The following is a 20,727-nucleotide window of genomic DNA, read 5'->3' on the forward strand; positions in this document are numbered from 1 at the left end:
TATCAAAAGAATCATTAAGATAAAAATGACTCCTTTGAACAAGCTAATACATGAATCATATTCCTGCTCCGATCACTACTTCCTCGTGTTGCTACTAGCCTCACATGCTATATCAGCTCGTTCTTTAGGTTGTTTTCTTCAAAATGAGACTATTTTCACCTGTCTATGAGCATGTATGGCCAAACGACACTGTAATATGTGTCAGAAGTGCAGATCTAAACATGGGATGCAGCCAAAAACGTTTATTACTCTTAGGATCAATGATCTTTGTTAGCGGCGATTTTTGATGACGTCATCGCGCATGTCGTCCTACCATCATAAAGCTAGCTCTCTTAGCTCTCCATAGACATGTCGATCACTTTCCTAGCCCATTCATTGGCTAAGATATGCGCTTGTAAAGTTGAGGAGGCGGGACCACTGAGCGTGTCTTCCTGAGGACGTCCTGTTCAGCTAGAATGCTAGTTGGGGAGTACTGTCAGTGTTTTCCCCTGTATTATTGCGTAAAAAAACTGGTTAGAACACTTTGTCTTTGCGCAATGGCTTCACAAAAGGTGTTTTTGGTTTGAATTCGGTTTTGGAGGAGCTTGATCGTCTGTCGAGTGACTGAATCTTTCAGCAACACTAGCTTTGATGCGGTCAGAAAAGCTGCGTGGGAGAAGATCCTCATCCTCAGTAAGTAACGTTACACATAAGCGTTGTCTTTGTGCATTTCATATCGTGTGTTGCATGCATATTTGTACTGTTGCATGCATGTTTGTTTTTTTCCATGCATATTTGTATTGTTTCACGCATTTGTGCATCAGTTGCATTTAGGAGTGCATTGCCATGTGCGCTTTTATAATTGTTTCGTCTGCACGCGAATTGCAGTTTATATAACTGTTTCTGTTTCGTGCATATTTTAATAATTGCTTGCATTTTTGCATTGGTTGTGCTATTTTTTTTTTTTTGCATGCATGCATGCATGCACTTGTATTTGTGTATCTGTTTTGTGGTTATGCGAATTGCTTTTGTGAATGTTATGTGCATAAGTGAATTGCATTTGTGCATCTGTTATGTGTATATATGAATTACCTTTGTGCATATGTTTAATTATTTTAGCATGCATTTGTGCACATGTATTATTATTTTAGCATGCATTTCAGGATTTCAATGTGAATTTACAAATTTGTTTTGTTTTTCAGACTAGACTGAGTGATGAAGGATGGATAGTAGCTAAGAAGTCAGCCAGGCACCTAGAAGGAAGTTTTTGGCCACCAGCACACTTCCCACTTCCATCTCTATCATAAAATTGTGAACAAATACAATAATAAATACAAATTATTCCACTGACTTGTTAAAATGTAGGTGACTTTCTGTAAAATGAGACCAATTTTATCCATTTACTCTAACATATATGAGTAGGGCACTCTTTTTAATTCAGGTATTCCCAATTTTTTCAGTACAAGTACACTCAGCGCCAGTGCCTCCTTTCAGTTAAATCTCAATATTTTTTGTTCAGAAGGAGATATCAAGTAGATTCTTTTTTCCCCTGTTTACTGATATCCAGTGTAATAAAAAGAAATATTCTAAAGGGGAATAGACAAAACAGATCATAAATTACAGACTCTTAAATCAAATATTGATTTGAAAAATAAATAAAAATCTTTTTTTTTTTTTTTATCATAAAATTGTGAATAAATACAATAAAATAAATGCAACATTCCACCACTGTGTTAAAACTATGAGGGTTTTCTTTAAAATGAGACCATTTTTATCCTTTTAGTCCAACATATATGAGTAGGGCACTCTTTTTAATTCAGGTATGCCCAATTCTTTCAGAAACAAGACCGTATAAGTTCACATGGAGGCGCCAACACCTCCTTTCAGTTAAATCTCAATAACTTTTGTTCAGAAGGAGATATCAAGTAGATTCTTTTTTCCCATGTTTACTGTCAACCAGTGGAATCAAAAGAAACTTCCTGCAGGGACATGGACCAAATAGATCCTACACTACAGACTCTCAAAATAAAACGTAATTGAAAAATTAATAAAAATCTGACTTTTTATTTGTGTTTATCATAAAATTATGAATACATACTAAAAGATATAAGCAATATTATATTACTGTTTTAAAATATAGAGGGTGTTCTGTAAAATGAGAACATTTTTATCCCTTTACTCCAATTTATATGGGTAAGGCACTCTTTTTAATTCGGGTATGTCCAGTTCTTTCAGAAATCAAAAATAGAGACAGGAAAGGAATGCTTCGAGGCACCAATACCTCCTTTCAGTAAAATCTCAATAACTTTTGTTTACAAGGAGATATCAAGAAGATTCTTTTTTCCCCTGTTTACTGCCACCTAGTGGAATAAAAAGAAACTTTCTGCAGGTTCATAGCTGAAGCCAATCCTAAATTACACATTTTTAATAAAAAATAATAATAAAAAATTATATAAAAATTTGACTTTTTATCTGTGTTTATCATAACATTGTGAAAACATACAATAAAATATATACAATATTCCACCACTGTGTTAAAATATAGAGGGTTTTCTGTAAAATGAGACCATTTTTATCAATTTACTGCAATGTATGTGGCTAGGGTGTTCTTTTAAATTCCGGTATGCCTAATTCTCTAAAAAACCCAAAAAATGCTGCAGAGCTGAAGAGGTTAAAAGATTTTAATAGCAGTCATATACAGTGAAAAGGAATTATAATCAGGAAAATGGCAATAGTAACTACAGTGACTGGAGAAATGACAGTCAAATATAATCAGTTTTGACAGAACAAATCCTGTGTTTTTTAATCAATTAAGAAAAATATGTCTATAAAACAAATTCAGACCTGGAAAATATATTTATGATCAGATTTAGGTTAGTAAATTACATTATTATGGAATTATGGCCAAATCTAAAGAAAAACATAAGCATATTCATCTTATTTTCAGATTAATGTCAGATCTTTCTCATAGACTGGATCACTGGTCTCCTCACTCACTGTGTTCTTCAGTGTACAGGTGTAGAAGTTTTCTGCATTTCTTTTGTTTTTGACTGTGATGGACTCTCCTTTCGGAGTGATTTTCGAACCCGTCTGTGTTTTCCAGCAGAATTCTTCCAGATGATTGGTTTACTGTACTCATACCTCATATACACAACATCAGGATTATCTTCACTCTTCTCTATTTCTATCACAGGTTTGGGGACCCGCTCTGTGAAGGAAACAATGAAAAATATATGAACGTTCAGTCCACAGACAAAACAAAATGAAATCAGACACAACCACACTAGCTTTGCAGGAAGACTTGTAACAGTACCATGGTACAATGATGGTATCAGATGGTAATACCTTTATGCAAACCATAACTAACAATAAAGTATTATAATATTAAGCTCTTTGTACATGTACATTAATGGAAGTACCATGTAAATACCATAGTATTAATCAAAGTATCATGGTATTACAATCTGATGCCGTACTGTACAATGACATTGTTTTTTGTTTTTCTGTATGTAAGGCAAAGTAAAAACAACAACAATAAGATGCTTTAACAGTATTAATATTAATAAATATAATCAATATTCACTCACTCATAACAGTCAAGGTGAATCTCTGTTCCTGCTCTTTACTGTTGATGTCAATGGTATAAACTCCACTATGTTCAACTTTTAGATTAGTGATAGTGATTTTTCCAGTCTTCTCATCAACAGTTGTGATGTTTTTGAATCTCGGATTCGGGGTTAGAGTGTCTCCTTCATCCCATTCAATCGCCTTGACAGTTGAAGTGGTTATGTGTTTCCACATGATACAGGAGGAATGAATTTGTCTGGACGAAAAGAAACTTGATCACCCACTGCTTTCATCACATATTCACCTGATGAATAAAATATGAGAGAGTGTGTTAGTCAACATCAGCAAAAATAGATGTGCAAACTTCAATAAACTGTTTTAAACATCACTAACCTGAAACAGCCTCTGTGGAGATGAACACAAAAACGACGACCAATGGCAAGCATCGAAGAGACATTTCTGTTAGATAAAGTACACGCTGATGCACTTTTCTTCGACAGTATATTTTGCTCAGAATGTCTTTTACAGGCACGAGACACAGTATATGAACAGAGAAAATAGAGGAAGTGTGAAAACAGAAAGTGTAAACTGTGCTGATCTTCCACTTTAACTTCACATTTTTGAAATGCATATCATGCATTGTTCATACTTCACTAAAGACACATTAATCTCCATCTGAATTTTTTTTTTAATAAAAGTCTTAACACATTTTTCACTTGACAGAGGATTTTATTTGAAGTTATTTACATTACATCCATGCATTTATATACAATCACTCTAATCAAGTCTTTAAAACTCAGTTTGGAGCCACTAAGAGATTCTCACCTTGAACACAAAGTGTCTGCATATTTAACATGCATATTTATATTCATAAATTAATAACCTTAAGTTGAACTTCAAACATTGTTTATGCGGCCCAGCAAACAACAGTCAAAGTTATGAAGGCACAGACGGTTGATGATTGAGTTCGTGATGAGCAGATCTGTGGCAGCATCAGTCACACACTCATAAACTGTTATTTCTGAGGGGAAAAACAGTACAACCATATTATACAAACATATAATAATGATTTTCCACAGCAAACAACACAATCACCTTAATGTCAAGAACTCATAATCAACCTTATCAGCTTTATTAATATGGATGTATTGTAAATGATTCATGAGTTAATAAATGTTAGGATGCTTGTTTGAGTTTTGAGCAAATGATAAGCACAGATGAAAGAAAGGAAACACATTTAAATGCACAATAGTTGTCTTACCGTGAAAATCAATTATAGTAAATGGATGATGATGACCATAATGATTGAAGGAATGACGGCTGCGACGGCACATCCTCTGTTTGATTCTAATGAAGGAGAAAAGATGTCATGCATTATTGAATTATGGCATAATCTAAATAAAATCATAGTTACATATATTAGGGGTGGGTGATATGGCAAAAATGTCAATGATATTTATAAAAATATGAAATATAAAATGTGAATTTTTTCAGGAAAATCATGATTCATGATTTTATCACATTTTTTTCATGCTGGTCTTACTATTTTGAAAGTGAATGAGCAGTACAGACAAATTAATTTTCCTATTTAAAAAATTATGCCTTTCAAGGTAACAAAATATAAAATAAAAAAGAATGACAGACATTTTAGGCCAAAGTAGCGGTGGGTGGAGATTAAAATCATTTTCATTATCATAAGTGTTTAAATATCCAAGGATCAGCATTCTCCCTCAAACTGATTTTTTCTACAATGTCACCAAGGCTCACTCCGATTGGCCTGACGGGGGCGCTACAGTGGTCAAAAGTGCAAAATGTCTCTTAACACCTAAACCACTAAGCGTAGTGTAACTATGAAGGTAAAATGATGCCATAAAGAATCGCATGCACAAAGTAATATTTGTGGAAGTGTACACAAGATAAGCGTAAATTAAATTTGCATGCGCAAGAGAAGATTTGTAAAGGTCTAAATCGCATTTCAAGCATAAGAAAAAATGATTTGCAGCATTTTACTGTTATTCTTAAGTGCAGCTTTATACTAAAGCAAAATAAATATGATCTATATTCTTCTGACTTCCATTTTTCCGTGCATACACTTTTAGCACCTTTTTTTCCTGCCGTAATTCAGCCAAAAGCATTGCAAGCATGTGAACAGTGAATTGCAAGCAAAAACAACAGTTAAAAGAACTGCAAAATGGATCTGTATATGTAAAAACAAACTGTTGCAAAGGTAAAGCAATGATAGATTACTATGAAGGTAAAGCAATTAGATTGTGTTGGTCATTATGTAAATTATTTGACTGTGTCTGTGTTCTTTAATTTCCCATCGGCGCATTTGTATAATTGCACTCTCACGCTGATTAGCCCTGTTTAGTAAATCTGACCCCTAATTTGTTTCTTTACTCTTTTGTATTTGTCTCACTGTTTGTAATTTGCATCTTTGTTCTTATGTTTAATAACAATAAATAAATTAAAAAGAGCTATATCAAGACATTTCTTATACCGTGAAAATTTTTTTTGGTCATATCGCTCACCCCATGCATGATACTATGATATTTCTTCAAAAGCAAATTGTGGAGGTTTTTCTAATCATTCACGATCAAAAATCATAATAAAGTACATCAGGGATAACGTATTTTTGTAGGCCAATAAGTTAACACAACATTTATACATTTTGAAGCCTAAATAAAGTGGTCAGATATAAGAAGCTAACAGTAGGCTATAAACAGTCTACAGCACACCATAGTCGCGGATCAACGTCAAGCTTCCTCAAACTTTATTTAGAAAACAACTTTATTTAAAAACATTCTCGCTGATTATGATCTGCGCTGTGTATGAATACTCATCCACTTTCTCATGAGAAATGCTGTCCAAATGTCCTGTTTGTCATGATGACGTCCAAAGTCCTGCCAAAGGAAGTAGTTCCTTTTAGCAACTTGTTAGCAACCGCCATTTTTAAGACACAAATAAAGGTTTAAAAAAATCACAAGCGGGTTATAACTGGTGTGTTTTATGTCATAGATCAAAACGTGAAAATAATTAGAGGCTTTGTTAACCACAGACCTTATTTCAGGTGATTTAGCAAAAACCCAAAGACTTTAGCGCGATGGAACCGGAAATCCTAATAACTCGCTTCTGGGTTTTGCCTACAGAAACACGTCATCCCTGAGGCACTCTATATCACACACCCCTAACATACAAGTTAAATGGATAGTTCACCCAAAAATGAAACTTTTGTCATTATTTACTCCTGTGAGGGAATTTTTGAACTTATTAATCATTAACTAACATTTCCTTTCTTCTACAGGCCTAATAATAATCTAACTTTGAAATAGAGAAATAGTCACTAGGACTGAGTGTTGTAAGTGGAAACATTCTGACTAGACGGCATCCTTCTGAGGATAAAAAATAGTCTTGTTTTAACCTATTGAGTAATCTGAACTATTAACCTGGTGATATTTTTGGATGATCTTATGATTCAGTTGTTCTAATCTAAATTTATGCGGGACAGAGGAACTGAGATGTTTTTCTTAAATCTAAACTAATCGTATTGAGACTGACGATAATGAGTAATAGATCATGCCATACTGACTGTGAAGTGTACCGGAAATCCTATAAAACCTGTTGTATTCCTTTGTTCGGAGAGAGATTCTCTGGGATTGATGAGAACTCTCCCGGCCGTGATTAAAGCTTTGAAGAGCAACAACTGGAGTCTCTGGTTATTGCTGCAGCAAGTCAGGTTAGGAAACAAGGTTTAAGGGGGTCAAGACGTTGACCCAAAATTGATTGAGTGTCGATTAGGAGACGCCCCAGGAAGGTAACTTAAGTCAGGTGCGTCTACCACACTCCCCCTCAAGTTGTTCCAAACCTGTATGAATTTATTTGTTCTGCTGAACACAAAGGAAGATATTTGGAAGAATGTTTGTAACCGAGCAGATCTCGCCCCCATTGACTACCATAGTAGAGGAAAAAAATACTATGGCAATCAACAAAATTCTTCCAAATATCTTCCTTTGTGTTCAGCAGAACAAAGAAATTCATAGAGGTTTGAAACAACTTGAAGGTGAGTAAATGATGACAGAATTATGATTTTTGGGTGAACTATCCCTTTAATGTCCCTCCAGCATCTCACCTTTAAACAGATCTCTCTCGTAGACCGGAGCACTGGTCTCCTCACTCACTGCGTTCTTCAGTGTACAGGTGTAGAAGTTTACTGGATTTCTTGTTTTTTCAGCTGTGATAAACTCTCCTTTTGGATGGAGCGCTAAACCCGGCAGTATTTGTCCAGATGAATTCTTCCAGATGATCGTTTCACTGTACTTGCATGTTAAATTCACAACATTAGGGTTATCTTTGATCTTCTCTGGTTCTATCACAGGTTTGGGGACCCGCTCTGTGAAACAAAGAAACAAATCTGATCATTCAATAATACACATAAAAAACTGAATGAAATCAAACACAACTGCATGTACAAAAAAGTACTACTACAGTATTTTACTACTAGTACTGTGGTACTCTTGGAAATATCTTGGAGTACCATGTAAATACCATGGTATTAATCAAAGGATCATGGTATTACAATCTGATGCCATTATTATACAATGAAACTGTTTTTTGTGTGTGAGGCAAAGTAAAAGAGTCAGTATTATAAACACTACAGGTCATTAGACAATACATTTAAAAAAAATAGAGAACACAACAATTATGATTTTGCAATTATGAAAAAAAGGTAATCACAACTAACAGTAGTGAGTAAATTGTATGCTGTGTGCACTGCAAGTATATCGTACTAAATATTGTATAGTATTGAATGTCTGTATATTCAGCACTTGCATGCTATAAAAATACAGTAGTCCAACTGCAAAGGCCAAAAAGTGAAGAAAAACTCTAAAGGAAAAGCATGTTACAGTACACTCAAAAAAGTGAAATCAAGGTCAATTCTGCCTCAGCTTTACATCTTCATGTTGGCCTGAGGACTTGGTCCACATCACAGGTAATGTCGTCTCTTGCCAGGCAAAGGAAGAAAAAAACATCTAGCTTTGACAACGTTCTCCACACCTTGCTCTGCCTCGTCCACAACCTCTTTACACAAACCAAAGAATATACACTAACAAGAAGCGACACTCAATAAATAGAACGTTCCATTGAAACACCGGCGCACAGCAGCGGCCCTGCGTTTCCGCCATTTTGGGGTGAAAGCGAGTCGTCAGTCCACTAGTTTCTATGGAAATATCAGCTGCTTTGATAAAAAAACGTACATTAAAGCTGAAATCCAACCTGAATGATGACAACACAGAATAAAATACTATCACTAGTGATCATCAAATCCTTTTAACAGTTTATTTTACACACTTTGTGTTGAATTCTTCCACTTTTTTCACAAAACCTTTGCTCTCTAGAAACCCAGTCAGTTTGGGTTAAAATTCTTTAAAAGGCTTATAAACACTGTATTATTACCAACATATGATATTAAATTAAGGACATGCATCAGAAAAATTGGTAATGTTGGACAATAAATATATGAATATAACAGCTTGATTTTTCAGTGTTGTCTAATGTCCGTTAAAGCAAAAGTGTCCAAAAATGGGAATTATGGGATAACGGACACAGCAATGCATCATGTGTAATTATCAAGATCATTATGTTTGTAGCGTGATCCATTAAAACGTACAATATATATATTTCAATTCAGACCTAGATATTATTACTATTACTCCACTAGGTCTGAAATATATTGTTCGCTGCAAACATGATGATCTTAAATATATTAATTATTAATAAATAAGAAAAGTTGCATAAAATGGAAATACTCAATAAAGTAGGCTAACTACGTTACCTCAGATGGTTGGATTGGTAAAATAAAACATATAAGACAATACAACATTTACTGTAGGATCGATTTTGGGTGTGTAAGATGTGAAGGATTCAGTTAGTATTCACCCCAAAATGGCGGGCGTGCTACTGGAGCGCCATCTAGTGTTTGTTACCCAAAACGTATCAAAGTGTCGTCTTATGTTGCTTACATCCAACATTCACTGACTTCATTCTGAGTCAGTTTTGGCACTCTGAACTGACTAGGTATAGTTGGTTTGGTCACATCATTAAAAATAAGTGTGAACAATTTTGAGTCATTGTGTGTAAACGATGACAACAGTGCTGTTTGTGTGTTTCAGTGGGCGAGGATGTGTGAGAGTTGTGCAAAAAAAAAAAAAAAGAGTGCATGAAATTTGCAAATGATGCCTGAACTTCCTTGTTTGATGTTTTACAGAGAGTTATTTGACAAACTGGTTTAGGCTATTGAGAATTTGGTTCAGATAATGGAGTTTAGTTTAAGACTGTAATATTAATCAATATAATTAATTTTCACTCACCCATAACAGTCAAGGTGAATCTCTGTTTCTGCTCTTTACTGTTGATGTCAATGGTATAAACTCCACTATGTTCAACTTTTAGATTAGTGATAGTGATTTGTCCAGTCATATTATCAACAGTTGTGATGCCTTGGAATCTCTGATTCGGGATTAGAGTTTCTCCTTCATCCCATTCAATCGCCTTGACAGTAATTCCAGCAGTGTTTATGTGTTTCCAGATGATGCTGGTGACAGAAAGAGGAAGAGAATTGTCTGGACGAAAAGAAACTTGATCACCCACTGCTTTCTTCACATCTACAGCTGATGGATAAAATATAACACATCATTTTTCAGAAAGTGAATATAACTTTAAGGTAATAACGAAGTTAAAACGTAAAAATAATGGAAAGACAGAAACTCTTTTCATTTTATATTTGTAAATTAGACAAATTATGATAATGTTTAATTATAACTAGGTTTGCCAGGAACCGCTCGTCATTTCCAATAAAAAGTTAATAACTTACCTGAAACGGTTTCTGAGGTGATGAACACAACGATGGTGATCAAAATCAAACGTCGAAGTGACATTTTGTTAGAAAAATACTCTTTCATTCTCTTTTCTTCTAGATTTTGATCAGACACGTGAACACGCACGAGGTGTGAGAATAGAGATGTAGGAAGTAAAAAACACACACACACACACTCACACACACACACATGGAAAACATGAAATATCGATGTGTTGGTCCTTCACTAATATAAGGAAAGAGTTACTGCTGCCATCTGGTGTACATTGCAAATGTTTGATATCGATGTCTGGCAGAAGTGTGTGTCCAGCAGCAGCAACACCACCATCCACGAGCCTTACCTGACCACGCGAGATGATGATGGCAGATCTGAGCTCGTTCGACAGGGGGCGCTCTATCTATCTGTCTGTTTGAATAAAAGTCAGTGGAGGAGATGCTTCAACATTACAAATCTGGGTGCTGGAGCTTTTTTGCCTGGAGATATTCATTTTGGAGTGAATATTTGGGGTGTGCTCCCAAAACAGTATCTGTTTTATAATAACTGATTTACAGTAATGCAGCCTACATCCTTTTTTTCTTTTTGACATCAATAATTGTTAATATGTACAAAATGTGATGGACACAATTTAAAATTGATTAAACATTTTTTTTTTTTTTTGTAATATGCATGTTCGTACTTCACTAATGGCACAAATCTGAATTTTTGTTTCAAAAAGAAGTCTCAAGATGCGTTCACATTTTACATTTGGCAGAGGATTTTATTCAAAGTGATTCACGTTGCATTCAGTGTTTACTATTTTATTGGTTCATGTCCTGCATCAAACTCACTTTGCCTTAGTTAAATTAAACAGAATAAAACATGTTCTCTATATTATATTCTCTATATAAAAAGCAAAATGTTTTGTGTAAATTTTACTGTCATATATATATATATATATATATATATATATATATATATATATATATATATATATATACATTTTATGTTTTTCTTAACATAATATAATATTTTAAATGCCATTTCTACACAATCACTAAACACCCCTAATGCAAAACTCTCTGTTTGGTGCCAGTAAGAGTTTCTCATCTTGTCCCTCCTTGAAAACAAAGTATCTGCATATTTAACAGTAGATTCATAGATTCATAACCTGAGAATGAAGTTCCTGTGACAGAAAGATCAAACAGTCAGATTTATGAAGGCACAGACGGTTCAGATCTCCAGATGATTCAGTAAAGCTGCGATTTATAGAGTTCATGATGAGCAGAACTGTGGCAGCATCAATCATGCACTCACAGCTGTTATTTCTGAGGAGAGAAACAGCACAATTGTTTAATTTACATTATAAAACATATAGTTGATTTTCCACAACAAGCTAAATCTTGTAAATCTTGCGTCTCCCACAAGCAGCACAATCACCTTGAATTGTGAATGATTCATGAGTTCATGTTATTCATAAATGTTAGAATGTTTGAGTTTTGAGCAAATGATAAGCACAGTCTAAAGAAAGAAACACATTAATAAATAAATACAGTTATCTTACCGTGAAAATCAATTACAGTAAAAGCATGATGATAATCATAGTGATCCAAGGAATGACGGCTCCAACGGCACATCCTTTGATTGATGCTAATGAAGGAGAAAATATATTATGACTATAAAACCAATTCCTGGAACACATTTAAATGATCATAGTAAGGTTATTAAATTGCATCTTGCATTATTGAATTATGGCACAATCTAAATAAAATTATAGTTACATTAGGGGTGGGCGATATGATAAAAATATCAATATATGATATTTATAAAAATATGAAATATAATTTTTTTTTTTTTTTCAGGAAAATCACGATTCACGATTTTATCACATTTTTTTTGTGTTGGTCTTACTATTTTGAAAGTGAATGAGCAGTACAGACAAATTAATTTTCCTATTTCCTTACAAGGTAACAAAATATAAAATAAAAAAGAATGACAGACCTTTTAGGCCAAAGTAGAGGTGGGTGGAGATTAAAATCATTTTCATTATCATAAGTGTTACAATATGATTTACAAGTGAAAACAACAGTTTAAAGAACTGCAAAATGGATCTGTATGTGTAAAAACAAACTGTTGCAAAGGTAAAGCAATGATAGATTACTATGAAGGTAAAGCAATTAGACTGTGTTGGTCATTATGTAAATTATTTGACTGTGTCTGTGTTCTTTAATTTGCGCGCCAGCAGTAGATCACGAGCAAAACTTACCATTCCCATCAGCGCATCTGTATAGTTGCACTCTCATGCTGATTAGCCCTGTTTAGTAAATCTGACCCCTAATTTGTGTCTTTACTCTTTTGTCCCACTGTTTGTAATTTGCATCTTTGATCTTATGTTTAATAACAAAATAAATTAAAAATAGCTATATCAAGATACACATGTTTATTGTGAAATAAAATTACTTATACCATGAAATAAGATTTTGGTCATATCGCTCACCCCACGCATGATACTACAATATTTCTTCAAAAGTAGATTGTGGAGGTTTTTCTAATCATTCATGATCAAAAATCGTATTAAAGTACCTCAGGGATGATGTGTTTTTGTAGGCCAACCCGGAAGTTAGCAGCGCACAGGTTCCCTCGATCAAAAGCCTATTCATTTTTCCCATAGACTTTTAGAAAATCGTAAAAAAATAAGCTCTGTGTTTAACAAAGAGTTATGACACTTACACATTTTGTCTATCAAGATCATCTATCAAGTTAACACAACATTTATACATTTTGAAGCCTAAATAAAGTGGTCAGATATAAGAAGCTAACAGTAGGCTATAAACAGTCTACAGCACACCATAGTCGCGGATCAACGTCAAACTTCCTCAAACTTTATTTAGAAAACAACTTTATTTAAAAACATTCTCGCTGATTATGATCTGCGCTGTGTATGAATACTCATCCACTTTCTCATGAGAAATGCTGTCCAAACGTCCTGTTTGTCATGATGACGTCCAAAGTCCTGCCAAAGGAAGTAGTTCCTTTTAACAACTTGTTAGCAACTGCCGTTTTTAAGACACAATAAAGGTTTAAAAAAATCACAAGTGGGTTATAACTGGTGTGTTTTATGTTATAGATCAAAACGTGAAAATATTTAGAGGCTTTGTTAACCACAGACCTTATTTCAGGTGATTTAGCAAAAACCCAAAGACTTTAGCGCGATGGAACCGGAAATCCTAATAACTCGCTTCTGGGTTTTGCCTACAAAAACACGTCATCCCTGAGGCACTCTATATCACACACCCCTAACATACAAGTTAAATGGATAGTTCACCCAAAAATGAAAGTTTTGTCATTATTTACTCCTGTGAGGGAATTTTTGAACTTATTAATCATTAACTAACATTTCCTTTCTTCTACAGGCCTAATAATAATCTAACTTTGAAATAGAGAAATAGTCACTAGGACTGAGTGTTGTAAGTGGAAACATTCTGACTAGACGGCATCCTTCTGAGGATAAAAAATAGTCTTGTTTTAACCTATTGAGTAATCTGAACTATTAACCTGGTGATATTTTTGGATGATCTTATGATTCAGTTGTTCTAATCTAAATTTATGCGGGACAGAGGAACTGAGATGTTTTTCTTAAATCTAAACTAATCGTATTGAGACTGATGATAATGAGTAATAGATCATGCCATACTGACTGTGAAGTGTACCGGAAATCCTATAAAACCTGTTGTATTCCTTTGTTCGGAGAGAGATTCTCTGGGATTGATGAGAACTCTCCCGGCCGTGATTAAAGCTTTGAAGAGCAACAACTGGAGTCTCTGGTTATTGCTGCAGCAAGTCAGGTTAGGAAACAAGGTTTAAGGGGGTCAAGACGTTGACCCAAAATTGATTGAGTGTCGATTAGGAGACGCCCCAGGAAGGTAACTTAAGTCAGGTGCGTCTACCACACTCCCCCTCAAGTTGTTCCAAACCTGTATGAATTTATTTGTTCTGCTGAACACAAAGGAAGGTATTTGGAAGAATGTTTGTAACCGAGCAGATCTCGCCCCCATTGACTACCATAGTAGAGGAAAAAAATACTATGGCAATCAACAAAATTCTTCCAAATATCTTCCTTTGTGTTCAGCAGAACAAAGAAATTCATAGAGGTTTGAAACAACTTGAAGGTGAGTAAATGATGACAGAATTATGATTTTTGGGTGAACTATCCCTTTAATGTCCCTCCAGAGTCTCACCATTAAACAGATCTCTCTCGTAGACCGGAGCACTGGTCTCCTCACTCACTGCGTTCTTCAGTGTACAGGTGTAGAAGTTTACTGGATTTCTTGTTTTTTCAGCTGTGATAAACTCTCCTTTTGGATGGAGCGCTAAACCCGGCAGTATTTGTCCAGATGAATTCTTCCAGACGATCGTTTCACTGTACTTGCATGTTAAATTCACAACATTAGGGTTATCTTTGATCTTCTCTGGTTCTATCACAGGTTTGGGGACCCGCTCTGTGAAACAAAGAAACAAATCTGATCATTCAATAATACACATAAAAAACTGAATGAAATCAAACACAACTGCACTAGCCTTGCAAGTTGTGACAGTACCATGTACAATGATGGTATTAATCAAAGGATCATGGTATTACAATCTGATGCCATTATTGTACAATGACTGTTTTTCTGTGTGTGAGGCAAAATAAAAGAGTCAATATTATAAACACTACAGATCATTCATTAGACTACATCAAAAAATGGAGAACACAGCATCCAAAGAAGTGTATTGTAACAATTACGATTTTGCAATTATGAAAAAAAGTATAGTAATCACAACTAACAGTAGTAAGGTGAGTAAATCGTATGCTGTGTGCACTGCAAGTGTATCGTACTGAATTATAGTATTGAATGTTTGTATATTCAGCACTTGCATACAGTAAAAATACAGTAGTCCAACTGCAAAAGCCAAAAAAAAAAAAAAACTCCACAGGAAAAGCATGTTACAGTACACTCAAAAAAGTGAAATCAAGGTCAATGCGATTCATTCTGCCTTAGCATCATGTTGGCCTGAGGACTTGGTAATGTCGTCTCTTGCCAGGCGAAGGAAGAAAATAACATCTAGCTTTGACAACATTCTCCAAACCTTGCTCCGCCTCGTCCACCACCTCGTACACATACTCTTCCTCCTCCTCCCCCTCTTATATTGCTTACATCCAACATTCAGTGACTTCATTCTGAGTCAGTTTTGGCACTCTGAAGCAGAGCACTTGAGCGAAGCTCCACTCAGTCGCTAAACCGCCCGAGCAAGCGCTCCGTTAATATTCCGCTCATGCTCGCCGAGTCGCCGTAAACCAATTCTCGCTCATATCCCGCTCCGACATAAAATTGCTCTAGTAGGCCTAATTGTTTACTGTTTGTACCGAAATTCTTGGATAATTGTATAAAATTATTCATGCTGAGTTGCTGATAAATAGCAATTATCATGTTTCAAAACGAAATTCTGACATTATTCTTAATTTTATTAATTGTATTAATTAAATGTATTAAATACATTAATCTAACCTTAGCAAACATACCTAAAATGCAAAAACTGAAAAAGTGTATTTGATTTTCGTTAACTTTTATTTCCGTGAAAATAGGCTAGCTGCCGTTGTTGCGCAATAGAACATTCAAAACAGGTTCATTAAAACAAACGCACACACACAAGATGAAATATGCGTAGATCTTTACAAAACACATAAAGCCTGTGAGAAGCATAAACAAGATAAAATGCACTTCAAGAATGCTTAGATTATGAACTGACGTCGATGAAAGAAACACTTTCTAGTGTCGCGTTAAAATAGACCATAACTGCGGGGAACTGTGGTCTATTAAAACGTCTCTTGATGTTTACTGGATTTTAGAATTCACTTTAAGAAACATTAGCTTAGACAAAGTGTCAGGCTTCATGCTCGCTCTGCGGGCGACCTTGGCTATAGCTGAGGGAGGGATCCAGCACTGGTTTTCCTAGTACGTCTTCCTGTGGACTTTTTCTCATTGAGCCCAGGTACTACTCCTCCATCTGACCTATGGCGGTGTCAGCTACACTGGAGTTACTTTCATATGAGCCAAAAATGCGTACCTTCTTTGGAACGCTTCTGGCCTCTGTGACTTTGTGTACACTATTGCATTCTGCCTCCTTCACCAACATTTCGCGAATCTCTGCGAGTCGATTGCTAACTGTACCATCTCTACTCACTAAAAAATGTTGGGTTAAAAAATAACCCAACAAGTAACCCAACTATGGGTTAACATAGCACCTTCCCAACTGTGGGTTATTTTTAACCCAATGGTTGGGTTAAAAGCCAGTTGGGTTAAAAAAATAACCCAACAGTTGGGAAGGTGCTATGTTAACCCATAGTTGGGTTACTTGTTGAGTTATTTACTAACTATGACTATTAACTTTTATTCATGACATTATTTTAATATATACAATACACTTTGTTTTCTAGATTGTTTATTTGTATAAAATAATATGTTTTAACAAATATATTTTAAATTACAAATGAAATATTGTGGAGCCATTTAATGTAAATATAAGTGTACATATTAAATTCAAAACACACAAGTGTAAATCAACTCAAAACCTATGCAAATTCGTACAAACAGTACACATTCAAAACCTAAAAACATGTACAGAGTAAATTCAAAACATAAAATATGTATACAGAACACACAAATACAAAATGAACACTAAATGAAAAACTACGAGTACACATAAATTCATAACATTAAATCCATTCTGTTTTGAAACGTGGATCTAATACAGCCGCCAACAGAAGGTGCTAGAATCAGAATAGAAAAGTAAGGAGAAGAAGAAGTGGAAGTGTAGGAAGAAACCAACAGCAAATACGTTAGATATAAAACAAACAAACAATATGCATAACGCGGCCGCGGGTTCAGCCAAAGGGACTGCGGTGTGTTGAGACCTCCATTTCTATATGAGTATTCAAGTTAATCTAGAATAATATGCTTTTAACACAACATCTAGTCAACATCAGTGCTATTGCTGTAATTTGGATGGTATAGTATCATGAGCCATAATTAAAGTCTTGTGACACTCATGCCAGGCGTTATTGTTGTTGTTGTCGAGTTTCCGCGCGCCGATTGCTTTGGGCTGGGCCTAGTCAAAGTCCAGGGCCGTTTTTTAGTCCCATTCCGTCCCTGGACGCACACCCAGTTTATCACCTTCTTCGGTGTTTAGGGTGCTCTTCCTGACAGCTTTTACAAGTTTTGCCGTTCGTGTGATGACATCGCCCACATCGGCATGGCTGTTTATTGCATCCTTTAGGGCGAGCTGCAGTAAATGGATAGGGCATCGCATATGGAGATTGTTTTCGGTGATATATGTAGCGGTCACGTTCTCAATGATCTGCAAAAAAATTTGGCTGGAATGGGGAAGGCTGATTATCCACTGTGTCACCTTCCTCTGGGTCCTCTTCCTCTCCCTCCTCTTCTACTGCACTTTCCTCAAACCCTGGGAGGTTGAAAGCCTTTATCATGTTACTGGCGCTGTCGGTGACCACCCTGACAACGCGTCTTTGTAAATTCCAGTGTTGTAAAACACCTTCATATTTCTGAAAAATACTCTCAGCTGTGTGGTGTCCTTTAAGATGTTCACAGGACAGCAACACAGTGTGACCATTGAACTCTTCATCAACGAAACTTGCCACAACACCTAGAAAGCTGTGTCCTCTTCTGTTTGTCCATATGTCTAGCGTAAGCGCGAAGCCATCTCCTAACTGCAACAGCTCCCTAAGTCTGCCTTCCATCTCTCACTAAGAGCATTTGGCATCATTGTATTGTAGCATGGAGTGGTGTATCTGGGCTAGGCAACGCTGACAAAATGACGCATACCCTCTCTTTCACCTTTTGACACGGAGAACTGGGGACGCTGGAGAGGAAAACAATTATTTATCTCCTTTTGGCCTTTTGTAGTTTTTTCTGTAAAGAACAAATTTGCGTGCGTTATATTAGATTATAAATTTTGCCTATATCTAGCCCAGGTCTACCTGTTGCTTCGGGTCATTTTTTTATTTTATTTTTTAATAATAATATTTTAGTAGTGTGACTAATCTTCTGTACTCTGTAGTTCTGTATTTAGGCCTATATACAGCTGTGAGTTTAGGTCTACAGTTTAACTGATATTATTTAATAACTATAGCTACGGAGCTCCGAATATAATTCGAATTAAAAATTCGTTTCTACAATGTCACCAGGTTTTAATATTTTTATCAATTTATTATTAATTATTAATTTTAAGCAATAATGATTTTAATAAGTACGAAATATAATGATTCGTTCCACGATTTAGGCCTACTAAAACTAGGTAACGAACGAATTAATTCAAAATATTTAAAAGAAAAATGGGCTTGATTATTTATTTCTAACATTGTTTTTCGAGAGGTCACGTTTTTATAACATATGGCTGTATGTTATTATGCTTCATATATTTCGTAACTAATTAAAATAGCCTAACTCAACGGTAATATATTATCTTTCACAACCAATTAAATAACTAAACGATAATATAATAAATAAATCTATTTCATGTTAAGCATAGATTAATCCTTTTAAACTAATTAAGTAATTTAATACTTAATTCGTGGCCATAATTTAGACTAAACGAAAAAAGTAATTATTAATTCGTCGCTTTAATAATGTAGGCTAGTCCTAGCATAAAACAGAATAGCCTATTCTAAATTTGTGGCCGTGATTTTGTCTGCATGTTATGATCGGGGCTCCGGCCAACCGAAAATAGCTAACCTTAGCCTACCTGTTTATTCGTTTTTTTATGGTATGGAACTAGCTCACCTTTTTCTGCACCATGTTTGCGTAGCACATCCTCGTGCTTTCTGGCAATGTGCCGCTTCAGATTACAATATGAATCTTTACTAACTTTAACAGCGTCCCCGCACTCCCTCTCAGTTTCTTCTCCCTGTTCATTCTTAACTTTTTACTTTACATATATGTATAAGGCTTGCAACTTTGTTGAAACAATATCTGAACTCCATAACTGCTCTACTATTCTCGACCTCTACAGATTCTCGCTCTCGAACAAGCAAATCACCAGAGGGCATTCTGGGTTGAGCGAGCGGAGCGGAATCTTCAGAAAGGCGCTCTGAGCTCTTAAGGAAATATTACCAATTTGGTTCAGATAATGGAGTTTAGTGTCTTAGGAATTCAGAAAGACTGTAATATTAATCAATAATCAATATTCACTCACCCATAACAGTCAAGGTGAATCTCTGTTCCTGCTCTTTACTGTTGATGTCAATGGTATAAACTCCACTATGTTCAACTTTTAGATTAGTGATAGTGATTTGTCCAGTCTTCTCATCAACAGTTGTGATGTTTTTAAATCTTGGATTTGGGATTAGAATTTCTCCTTCATCCCATTCAATCGCCTTGACAACAATATTATCATTGTTTATGTGTTTCCAAATGATGCTGGTGACAATAGAAGGAAGAGGTTTGTCTGGACGAAAAGAAACTCGATCACCCTCTGCTTTAAACACACCTTCACCTGATGAATAAAATATAACATAGCCTATCATTTCCAGGAAGTGAATATAACTTGAAGTTAATAACGTAAAAATAAGGGGAACAGAACAGAAACTCTTTTCAGTCATTTGTAAATTTAGACAATAAAATAAAAAAATAAAGACAATTTAAGATAATGTTTAATTACAATTAACTGTTTAGGTTTGCCAGGAACGGCTTGTCATTTCCATTAAAAAGTTAATTTTAATTTTAGTTTTTAAACTTACCTGAAACGGTTTCTGAGGTGATGAACACAACGATGGTGAGCAAAATCAAACGTCGAAGTGACATTTTGTTAGAAAAATACCTTTTCATTCTCTTTTCTTCTAGATTTTGATCAGACACATGAACACGCACGACACGAGCTATAAAGCTGCATTCACGTCACCTCGTATTTACCGGAATCTTGAAAAAACAACACGTGAGTTTGATTCGGAGCTGTTCATGTCCTTTTGGTCCTTGGACTGTGGAATTATGCGTTTCCATGGCACCACTATCAACGCCTATTAAATGAATCTACAGCGGTCAGGTGGTACAGCGGCCACGTGGTACATCTGGAGCTTTCAGAAAACTCCCAGCTTACAAGCTGTAATTACGAGCTCTACGAGGACGTGAACGCTTTTTACAAGCTAGAATCTCGTAACTACAGGAATTACGAGGCCGCGTGAACGCACCAAAAGAATAGAGATGTTCAAAGGTCAAAACCAGATATGGAAAACATGAGATGTTGATCTGGTCCTTCACTAATATAAGGAAAGAGT

The 20,727-nt window shown here is 35.4% G+C and overlaps 1 protein-coding gene across 6 annotated transcripts; it reads right to left on the minus strand.

The window, feature by feature from the left end:
- Window positions 1-2,651: 2,651 nt before the first annotated feature.
- LOC137032803 (CD48 antigen-like) lies at window positions 2,652-20,422 on the minus strand. 6 transcript variants are annotated; one of them, XM_067404757.1, is made up of 11 exons: window positions 20,194-20,422; window positions 19,650-19,949; window positions 14,636-14,896; window positions 12,981-13,410; window positions 11,962-12,047; window positions 10,418-11,725; window positions 9,915-10,214; window positions 7,676-7,936; window positions 4,808-4,893; window positions 3,567-4,567; window positions 2,652-3,187 (listed from the first exon to the last, which is right to left on the minus strand). In XM_067404757.1, exons 6-9 carry the CDS (start codon window positions 10,503-10,505, stop codon window positions 4,820-4,822), a joined length of 723 nt encoding a protein of 240 aa, XP_067260858.1. In that variant the 5' UTR covers window positions 10,506-11,725; window positions 11,962-12,047; window positions 12,981-13,410; window positions 14,636-14,896; window positions 19,650-19,949; window positions 20,194-20,422; the 3' UTR covers window positions 2,652-3,187; window positions 3,567-4,567; window positions 4,808-4,819. The 6 variants fall into 6 exon arrangements, with proteins under 6 accessions (XP_067260858.1, XP_067260862.1, XP_067260857.1 ...); XM_067404761.1 differs by lacking the exon at window positions 12,981-13,410 and having other exon boundaries at window positions 9,915-10,138; XM_067404756.1 differs by lacking the exon at window positions 12,981-13,410.
- Window positions 20,423-20,727: the final 305 nt, after the last annotated feature.

This window comes from Chanodichthys erythropterus, chromosome 12 (genome assembly GCF_024489055.1).
Source record: "Chanodichthys erythropterus isolate Z2021 chromosome 12, ASM2448905v1, whole genome shotgun sequence".
Lineage (NCBI taxonomy): Eukaryota > Metazoa > Chordata > Actinopteri > Cypriniformes > Xenocyprididae > Chanodichthys > Chanodichthys erythropterus.

Excerpts from the sequence above, each read along its gene's own strand:
- LOC137032803 (XM_067404756.1), bottom strand. The coding sequence starts at position 10,505 with ATGAAAGAGTATTTTTCTAACAAAATGTCACTTCGACGTTTGATTTTG. Across the intron at positions 10,215-10,417 it reads CACCTCAGAAACCGTTTCAG|CTGTAGATGTGAAGAAAGCA; the intron begins GTAAGTTATTAA and ends TTTATCCATCAG. Across the intron at positions 4,894-7,675 it reads CGAGAGAGATCTGTTTAAAG|AATCAAACAGAGGATGTGCC; the intron begins GTGAGATGCTGG and ends CTCCTTCATTAG.